At 41.1% G+C, this 10,101-nt stretch overlaps 1 protein-coding gene across 2 annotated transcripts; it reads right to left on the bottom strand.

The window, feature by feature from the left end:
* Positions 1 to 1,828: 1,828 nt before the first annotated feature.
* On the bottom strand, positions 1,829 to 8,228 carry UBE2J2 (ubiquitin conjugating enzyme E2 J2). Of its 2 annotated transcripts, none has more exons than XM_030289171.4 (7): positions 8,074 to 8,228; positions 6,455 to 6,685; positions 5,906 to 5,946; positions 5,226 to 5,328; positions 4,786 to 4,924; positions 4,119 to 4,199; positions 1,829 to 3,619 (listed from the first exon to the last, which is right to left on the bottom strand). In XM_030289171.4, exons 2-7 carry the CDS (start codon positions 6,583 to 6,585, stop codon positions 3,335 to 3,337), a joined length of 780 nt encoding a protein of 259 aa, XP_030145031.1. In that variant the 5' UTR covers positions 6,586 to 6,685; positions 8,074 to 8,228; the 3' UTR covers positions 1,829 to 3,334. The 2 variants fall into 2 exon arrangements, with proteins under 2 accessions (XP_030145031.1, XP_030145032.1); XM_030289172.4 differs by having other exon boundaries at positions 6,455 to 6,585.
* Positions 8,229 to 10,101: the final 1,873 nt, after the last annotated feature.

Genomic DNA, 10,101 nt, shown 5'->3' with positions numbered 1-10,101 from the left:
CTGACGCACAAAACACTCCCAACCCCAAACCCAGAAAATTCTTTTTTTCTTTTCCCTTTTTTTTTTTTTTTGGTAACATCTCCAGAAAAGCCTGGAATTTGGGAAGGGGGAAAAAAAGAAAAAAAATTGTATTTAGAAAAGGGAAAAAACGGGGGAAAATTGGAATTTGGGAAGGGGAAAAAGTGGAAAATTTATAATTTAGGAATGGGAAAAAACTGGAATCCTTATCCCGATTTTGGGATCATCCCAAAAATCCTTTTTGGAGGGCCTGGAGATCATCCCAAAAATCCTTTTCCCAATTTTTGGGAAAATCCCAAGAATCCCCTTCCCAAATTTGGGATCATCCCAAAAATCCTTATCACGATTTTTAGGAAAATCCCAGAAATCCTTTTCCCAATTTTGGGATCTTCCCAAAAATCCTCTTCCCAATTTTAATACCATAAAAAAACATTCCCAGGGAATTCCCAAATTACCAGAGCCCTGAAATTCCAGGATTTTGTGGCAATCCATAAACATTCCCAGGGAATTCCCAGAGCCCCAAAATTCCCGGATTTTGGGGTTTCGGGGATTTGGGAACATTCCCAGCTGGGATTTTCCAGGAATTTCCCAATTCCCGACCCCGCGGCGCCACCTCGTGGTGGATCCCAAAAAAAACCCCGAAATTCCCGGGGAAAATTCCCAAATTTCTCCCCTTAACAATTCCTAATTAATGCTCATGAGACGCCGGCGTTCCCAAAAGAAATTACGGGAATTTGGGAATTCCGGGAGTTTTAATGGAATTAATTCCCTTTTTTGTAGTGATTTTTCTGCTGGAAAAGGGATTTAAAAATCCAATTTTTTCTCCATGAAAAGGGCACACTTGATCTCCCTGATGAATTAATTATTAATTGCCTGTAATTATAAATTAAATTAATATTAATAAAATTATTAATTAATAATTAATTATACATTAGATTAATAAATAAATGGTATCTACAATCAATATATATAATTTTATATATTTATACTTATATTTTATATTATATTATACAAAAAAATATATATATTCTATGAAAGTATATAAAATATATTTATATAAAATTATATTATATACAAATGATATATATTTTATATTTACATTTCATAAAATATACTTTAAATACAATTATACTGTATATAAATTATAGATATTTGCTTGTATTTTATATTTATATTATAAAATACTTTTATTTAATAAAAGAGATACAATTATGCATATTATACATATACATATTATACACACTATACTTATATTTTATATTATAAAAATATATTTATATTTCATATTACAGCTATATCGAATTATATTATACACAAATTATATATGTATTTTTATTTTATATTATATTAAAGATCTGATGTTTATATTTATATTTCATGTATTCATTTACAATTATATATTATATAAATTACATGTAACGTTATAGATATTTATATTTTGTATTTATGTTATATTTCTTTTTATTTTGTATTTTAATTCTATAAAATCATATTATTATACATTATACATACAATATTTATTTATATTTTATAGATATTTAGTGATACAAAATATATTTATTATAGAAAATATATTTATTATAGAAATTATATTTATTATATAAACTTATATATCTTATAATTCAGCATTTCTAATTTAATAGTAATAATTAAATCTTAATTAAAACCAATAATTATCAGGAGGAATAATCAAAAAATATCCCAAAATTCCCAGGAATTTTTGGAATTATGAACAATGAAGGAAAAACATCAAGACCTCCATGAAAAGCTGGAAAATCCGACTGGAAAAAGGGAAAAAAATCAGGAAAAATCAAATTTTTTCATCATTTTATTCAGCAACAGAAACATTCCCAATCCCAGTTTTTCCCCTCATAGAATTTTATTCCCAAAAAAAACCCCCACAAAGTCGATTTTGATGGAATTTTATTTGGAATAAATCACTTTACACCATTTCCACTCCTGGGAAAATTCAGGAATCTCCAGGAAAAAATGGAAAAAATCCCCCCAAAAATTCAGGAATTTTTATGAAATGGAAGAATCTGTGGAAAAATTCCCAAATTTTTAAATCCATGGAATGACAACCTGGAATTTCAAGGGTTTATTCCAAGATTTTCTCCTGAGGGAGAGGCTGAAATTTCATTTTTTTTGGGATTTTTTGGGATGAGGAAAAATTGAATTCCCAGGAAAAGACAAATCAACCCCCAAAAAAATGGGAATTAAAAATTCCATTCCCAAATCCTGGAGTCCCAAATCTTCCTCCAAATCCCAAAGGAATTTTTTTTTTTTTTTTTTTTTAAGAATTGAAGGAAAAGGGAGCAAATCTGGGGTTTTGCTTCAAAAATTCCCAAAGGAATTTTGGGGTTGGGATTTGGGGACAAAAATATTTCCTGGATCCCAAAGGAATTTTGATTTTTTTTTTTTAAAGAACTGAAGGAAAAGGGTGAAGGCCACGATGAGCAGCAGAACCCAAAGCCCCAAAACAACCCAGGAAGGACAAAAAAATCCCAAATTTTCTACCCAAAAAGTCCCGTTCCAAAGTGTCCCACTCATCCTGGACTGAAAACTCAACCGAGTCAAAATTTGCTGAAGATCTTTGATGTTCAAACCACAGATGGAGGAGAACTCTACAAACCAAGGTGGTTCCCCAAAAATCCTTTTGACATCCCAACCCAAAAAACCCCAGGAGGGCTAAATCCCAAATTTTTCACCCAAAAAGTCCCACTCCAAAGTGTCCCACTCATCTTGGATTGAAAATTCAACAGAGTCAAAATTTGCTGAAGATCTTTGATGTTCAAACCACAGATGGAGGAACTCCACAAACCAAGGTGGTTCCCCAAGTCCCACCACAACCCAGGCAGGGCAAAACCCCCAGAATCCCCCGCCCAAATCCCCCCAAAACCCCAGTAAAATTTGGTCTCCTGCGGGACGTCACTCCTGGGCTCTGCTCCTCAGCATGTACTTGACTGTGTAGACGAAGGCGGCAAAGCCCACGATGAGCAGCAGAACCCAAAACCCCACTAGAACCCCAAAAGGGCAAAAGTCCCCAAATTCTCCACCCAAAGTGTCCCATTCCAAAGTGTCCCACTCATCTTGGATTGAAAACTCAATGGAGTCAAAATTTGCTGAAGATCTTCAATGTTGAAACCACAGATGGAGGAGAACTCTACAAACCAAGGTGGTTCCCCAACAACGCTTTGATTCCCAACCCAAAATTCCACCACAATTCCACCCGGGAAGGCCAAAAAAACCCCAAAATTGCCCCCGAAGAGCCCAAATCCCCCCAAAACCCCAGTAAAATTTGGTCTCCTGCGGGACGTCACTCCTGGGCTATGCTCCTCAGCACGTACTTGACTGTGTAGGCAAAGGCGGCGAAGCCCACGATGACAAACAAGTTCGCCAGGGCTCCCCCCAAGAGTCCGTGGTTCCTGGGGGGCTGCTGCAGCCCCCTGGCATGCCCGGGCAGCGGGGCCGCGGGCCCGTGGGCCAGGGGGTGGCCGTTGTGCCCCAGGTGTGCGTCCCCGTCCGGCACCACGTCGGGCAGGGGCAGCGAGGGAGGTCTGGAGCTCAGCTCCTCCTGGGCTTTCTGCTTCTGCTTCATCTCCTGGGAAACAGAGAGGGAATTCCGTGGGAAATGGGATTTTGGAGGGATTTGGTGGCTTTTGTCTGATTTCCTGGAAAAGGGGAGAGGAAATTCGGTGGGAAATGGAATTGTGGGGGGGATTTGTTTGAGTTCCTGCATGGGGGGAACAGAAAATTCCATGGAAATTGGGATGATTTGCGTGCTTTTGCTTCATTTCCCGGAAAAGGGGAGAGGAAATTGAGTTCGAAAGTGGAAATTTGGGGGCTTTTGCTTCATTTCCTGGAAAAGAGAGAGGAAATTGGGTCGGAAATGGAATTTTGGGGGGATTTGGGTGTTTTTGTTTGAGTTCCTGCATAGGAGAAGAAAAAAGTTTGGATTATTTGGGGGGTTTTGCTTCATTTCCTGGAAAAGCGGAGAGGAAATTCAGAGGAAAAACAGAATTTGTGGCGATTTGGGAAATTTTGTTTCACCAAAACTCAATTTTTTAGGAAAAACAAACAATGAATGAAGATTTTCTTACCTCCACCACTTCAGGGAAGAGCTCACAGAAGACTTTATCTTTTAAATTAAATGCTAAGCTCTGTGCAGCCAGCTGCCTTTTCTGGGGAGAAAAATCAGAGTTTTCAGCAATTCCTTGAAAATTAAATCCATTTATTCCAATCCCATGCCACATTTCCCAAAAGAAGGGTGCAAAACCAAGTGGTTTTTCACATTTAAAACTTCATTTTTGGGAGAATTTTTGACTAAAATTGAGGTTTATAGGCAGAAAATGATCTTAATTTTTGATCCTGTGGGATCAGGGTTTTGTGGGAATCTCAGCCAGGATTGTGGATTTTGGCTCTTAAAATTGAGCATTTTTCACTAAAATTTACCCCCTGAGATATCTCAAATTTTCTGGGATTTCCCCCCTGAGATATCCCAAATTTCCTGGGATTTCCCCCCCGAAGAAATCCTGAATTTCCTGGGACTTTCCCCCAGAGATACCCCAAATTTTCTGGCATTCCCCCCCCTCCCCCCGGCTAGCCTGAATTTCCTGGGATTTTCCCTGTGGCTATCCTGAATTTCCTGGGATTTACCCCAGAGATATCCCAAATTTTGTGGGATTTCCCCCCGCCCCCGAGATATCCCAAATTTCCTGGGATGTCCCCCTGGCTATCCCGGATTCCCAGATTTCCCGGAGCGCTCACAGTGAACTCGGAGGTCTCGATGCTGCCCAGGGTGGGCCCCTTCTCCACCATGAAGCTCAGCAGCCCCGTCAGGATGGTGGACACGGACCAGGCAGGGTTCCAGGTGTCCGGGTGGAAATCCGTGATGGACAGACACAGCCTGCCGGGGAAACCGAGGCAGCAGTGGGGTTGGGGTGGGAATGGGTGGGGTGTTGGGAATGGATGGGATGGGAATGGCTGGAATTCTGGGAAGGACTCTTTGATTTGGGATGGGAATGGCTGGGATTGTGGGAAGGGCTCCTTGATTTGGGGTGGGAATGACTGGGATGGGAATGGCTGGAATGCTGGGAAGGAGTATTTAATTTGGGATGGGAATGGCTGGAATGTTGAGAAAGACTCCTTGATTTGGGATGGGAATGGCTGGGATGGGAATGGCTGGAATTCTGGGAACGAGTCCTTACCTCGTGTTGCACTTGAACCTTCCATTGGGGGTGATCATATAAATACTGGGGGGTTTGAACGGGAATTCTCGAGGGAATATTAATTTTCCGTGGTAATATCCACCTACAAACCAGCCCAAAATGGGTTAAATGAGTTCTATTTAATTAAAAATTCCCATCCCCAATTCCAGTTTCCATCCTCAATTCCCCTGATTTATTCCTTCTCCCAAACTACCCAAAAATGGGTTAAATAAATTACACTTAATTAATAATTCCCATCCCAATTCCCCTTGCTTTATTTCTTCTAAACTACCCATAAAATGGGCTAAATAAATGATATTTAATTAATAATTCCCACCCCAATTCCCAATTTTCCTGCTTTATTTCTTCACCTACCCAAAAATGGGTCAAATAAATTTGAATCCCGTATCACTCAGGACATTTCTGCTGTAAATATGGGAATTTTTGGTATTATCTTTGTCGTAAATTAGAGAATATTTTGGTAAAACATGAAGAAATTTAATATTTGCTTTCAGTTTAACCTAAATTTTATTTTATTAAAGCTCTTGATAAGATAAAAATGATTGACAGCAGCACCTCAGTTTCTTCACCTCTTCCCCAGTTTTTAGTGGGATTATTTTGCCTTTTCCCACCCTCTGGAATTCCTGAATTTCCATGCAAATGCCCAGGTAGGGATATACCTTCATATGGGGTCAGCTCAGGCCCTCGCACCACGTAGTGCCTGGAAAAGAGGGGAATGGAACACTGGGAATCCACAGAAACCCCAAAAAATTCAGGATCAGCCTCAGTTTCCCTCCCTGCCTGCCCCGGCTCCAGGAGAGGGAGTCAGAGCTGAAAGCCTGGGAAACTCCTTCTGTCCAGGAGTGAGGAATTCCAGGAGTGAGGAACAGCCCACCCCAATTCCAGGAGTGAGGAACAACCCACCCCAATTCCCAGGGGTGAGAGACAACCCATCCCAATTTCCAGGGGTGAGGAACAATCCACCCCAATTCCCAGGGGTTAGAGACAACCCATCCCAATTCCTATCCCAATTCCCAGGGGTGAGAGACAATCCACACCAATTCCCACCCCAATTCCCAGGAGGGAGGAACAGCCCACCCCAATTCCAACCCCAGTTTCCAGGAGTGAGAAACAGCCCGCCCCAATTCCCACCCCAATTCCCATTCCCAATTCCGAATTCCCACCCCAATTCCCATTCCCAATTCCTGTTCCCAATTCCCAATCCCCACCATTCCAGGATGTTGGAGGGCAGGGGCTCGGCGCAGATGTAAGGCACAGGATCCTTTTTGATCCTCAGGTAATCCTGCTTCAGCCGTTGCGTGGCCGTGGTGGGAGCCCTCTTAGCGCTGCTGCTGCTCATCTGCGCCAATTACACCGCAATTAACCCAGCCCGCTAATTAACGGCGGCAACACAGCCCGGCCTGCGCGGGGCTTCACAAAACCCGCTCTGTGGGCTGGATCTGGGACAGAAACCGAATTATTTGGGTTTTTACAGAGCAACAATAATGGAAAATATCAATAATGAAATCCCTTGGGATATTAATATAAATTATTTTATCAATACAAATTAATTTATTCATACAAAGTAATTTATATCTCAAAAAGGGGGAGTAAAAGCAGGGGGAAGGGGGGGAAGGACTAAAACAGAGGAGAAAAAGAGAAAAGGAAAAAGGGAAAGAGGAAGGGAGGGAATGAAAGGGAGAGGAGAAAAGGAGAAAACAAGGGGAAATGGAGAAAACAAGGGGAAAAGGGGGAAGAACAAGGGGGAAGAACAAGGGGGAAGAACAAGGGGGAAGAACAAGGGGGAAGAACAAGGGGGAAGAACAAGGGGGAAGAACAAGGGGGAAAAGGGGAAGAAAAAGGGGGAAATGGAGAAAAAAGGGGGGAAAGGAGAAAGAAAAGGGGGGAAAGGGAGAGGTAAAAAGGAAGGGACTGGAAGGAAAAGGGCAAAGAGGGAAAAGGAGAGGAGGGACTGAAAGGGAGAAGGGAAAGGTGGAAAAGAGAGGAAGGGAAGAAAAGGGAAAAACGTTGGGGGAAGCAGAACAGCAGGAGGAGGGGAGACTGAAACATAAACTTGAAGGAATTCAGAGATTTTAGAAGAGCTAAGATTTTAGTTAAAGATCAGCACACAAGGCGAGGAATGGAATGTACCAAAATGATGAATATGTATTTGGATTTTGGGTATTCCATACTCGGATGGATAAAAGGGCTCTGTAATCACTCAGATTACAGAGTGAATTCGGGAGCAATTACAGAGCTGTTTTATCCATCCAAGTACTGAATACCCAAAATAAAATAAACACACACTTTCTAACTTTAAACTGTTAAAAAGGTTTTTGTCCGGCACGGCTGGATATCGGTACTAGATCAATATCCAGATTTCTTTAATAATTCAAGACAGGAAGGCAGTCGAGGAAAGGAAGGACTGAAACAGAAAAGGGAAAGGGATGGAGGGAAGGGAAAAATGGAGGGAGAAAAACAGTAGAGAGGAGAGGGAGGCAGCCAAAGAAAGGAAGGACTGAAAGGTGGAAAAGGGAGGGAAGGAAAATGAGGGAAAAACGGAGGAAGAAGAAGAACGGCAGAGAGGAGGAGAGGGATAACAGGAAGGCAGCTCAGGAAAGGAAGGGCTGAGAGAAGGGAGAGGGAATAAGAGGGAAAAACGGAGGGAGAAGCAGAAGGGCAGAAGAAGGAGAGACAAGAAGGCAGCCGAGGAAAGGAAGGACTGAAAGAGAGAAGGGAAAGGTGGAAAAGGGAGGGAGGGAAGAAGAGAGAAAACAGGGGAAGAAGCAAAACGGCAGAAAGGAGCTGGGGAGACACGGAGGCAGCCCGCTCGTCCCTCCTCGCTCACCTCTCCGCGGCCGCCGGGCCCCGGACGGCCCCTCCTGGGAGCCGGGGAGCGGTCGGGGAGCGGCGGCCGGGCCGCGGTGGCGGCGGGGCGGGCGGCGGCCGCGGCTCGTCAGGGCTCCGTAAGTCTCCCTCACGGCTCCTCACGGCTCCTGCCAAGATGGCGGCGCGGGCAGCGCTTCCGGGGCCGCGCGCGGCTTCCGCGTCCGGGGAACCGAGGCGGGAACCGTGAGGGGAGCCGAGCTCCGCCCGCTCCATATCGCCGCATAACGCGATCAAAGGCTCCGGATCGCGACACGGCCCCAGCGGGAAGGGTGATCTGGGCACGTAAGTGAGAAAAATAGGGCTCATAATGTAAAAATTTAAATAAAGTTTTATAAGGGATAAAAGGGGCGATATCCAGCGCTGAGGTGCTTGGCAGTTTGTTAAAAGCGCGCCCTGAGCTTAAAACAATTTAAAATATATTATGTTAATATATTTAATATATTACGTTAATATAGTTAAGATATTTTGGATATATTATATTAAATAATCTAATTATTATTCCAGGGAATCGTGGCAGAAACCGTGAGGGGAGCCGAGGGCTGCGTTCTCCATATCGCGACATAACGCGATCAAAGGCTCTGGATCGCGGCACAGCCCCAGCGGGAAGGGTGATCCGGGCACGCCAGCTGGGAGAAATAGGGCTCAGAATGTAAAGAAAATTTTTTAATAAGGATAAAAGGGGCGATATCCATCGCTGAGGTGCTTGGCAATTTGTAAAAGCATGCCCTGAGCTTAAATAATTTAAAATATATTTTTAATATATTATGTTAGTACATTTAATAAATTTTTAATATATTTGTGATATATGTAAATTATATATATATCTAAAACTATATAAGAAGTATATGCAAATATATATATTATAGATTATATATATTATATTATATATACTGTATATTGACTATAGATGCAACATATTCATTTTTCACACAAATATATATCTACATCTACTTTTTATATAATTTTACATGGGTTAAATTAATTTTTATGAGAATCTATAGATATTCAGCATTCTTGTGAGTTTAAATAATATAAATATACATATATAAAGGGATCTAATGTAAAAAATCACTGTGGGTTTCAATAAAATATAATATATATAAAGGACATAATATAAAAATAATTTGGGGTTTGAGGTTCCAATCGTTCCCTTCACAAGGAACTCCTGGAACAACTGGGAGCCAAAATATTTGGAATTTTCCCCTTGGAAAGCACAAAATAATCCAAAATTCAAGCTGAGAGCCCGTAAATATCACATATCCCTGAGGGATACCTCATAAAAACTCCTTTTTACTGAGGAAAATCCAATAAAACCTCATTTTTAAATGAGGAATAACCCAAAAAACCTACTTTTTAACAAAAAAATATCTCAAAACCCCTCTTTTTAATGAGGAATATCCACTAAAAGCTCCTTTTTACTGAGGATTACCCCAAACACCTCATTTTTAAGGAGGAATAGGCCCTAAAACCTCATTTTTAAGGAGGAATATCGCAAAAAGACTCATTTTTACTCAGGAATATCCTAAAAAAATATCATTTTTAACGAGGACTATCCCATTAAAACTCATTTTTAGTGAGAAATATCCCAAAAATCTAATTTTTTAAGGAGGAATACCCACTAAAACTCATTTTTATGAGGAAAATCCCAAAAAAACCTGCTTTTTAATGAGGAATATTCCACAAAAACCTAATTTTTCGTGAGGAATATCCCAAAAAACCTATTTTTTAACAATGAATGAACCACAAAAACGAATTTTTAATGAGGAATATCCATTAAAACATCATTTTTAAGGAGGGTGGAGCCATGGAGGGGAGGTGACATCACCGGGGCGCTGCAAAAACAGCAATTAACAACTTAATTAATGCTTTCATTAAGGATTAACCCTGTGACATCAGAGCTGCCTGGCAGGTGAAGCACCAGGGGTGCAGAAAAATTCCTTTTTTATTTCTATTGTTTATGTTTATGGGAATTAAATGGGATTTATAA

Source organism: Taeniopygia guttata, chromosome 21 (assembly GCF_048771995.1).
Source record: "Taeniopygia guttata chromosome 21, bTaeGut7.mat, whole genome shotgun sequence".
Classification (NCBI taxonomy): domain Eukaryota; kingdom Metazoa; phylum Chordata; class Aves; order Passeriformes; family Estrildidae; genus Taeniopygia; species Taeniopygia guttata.
This window is presented reverse-complemented; position numbering and strand designations above follow the sequence as displayed.

Bases quoted from the DNA above. Each gene is read 5' to 3' on its own strand.
- UBE2J2 (XM_030289171.4), bottom strand. From the start codon at position 6,585: ATGAGCAGCAGCAGCGCTAAGAGGGCTCCCACCACGGCCACGCAACGG. The intron at 5,947-6,454 runs GTGGGGATTGGG...CCTCTTTTCCAG, and splicing joins CCCTCCAACATCCTGGAATG to GCACTACGTGGTGCGAGGGC. The intron at 4,200-4,785 runs GTGAGCGCTCCG...TTTTCTCCCCAG, and splicing joins TCGAGACCTCCGAGTTCACT to AAAAGGCAGCTGGCTGCACA.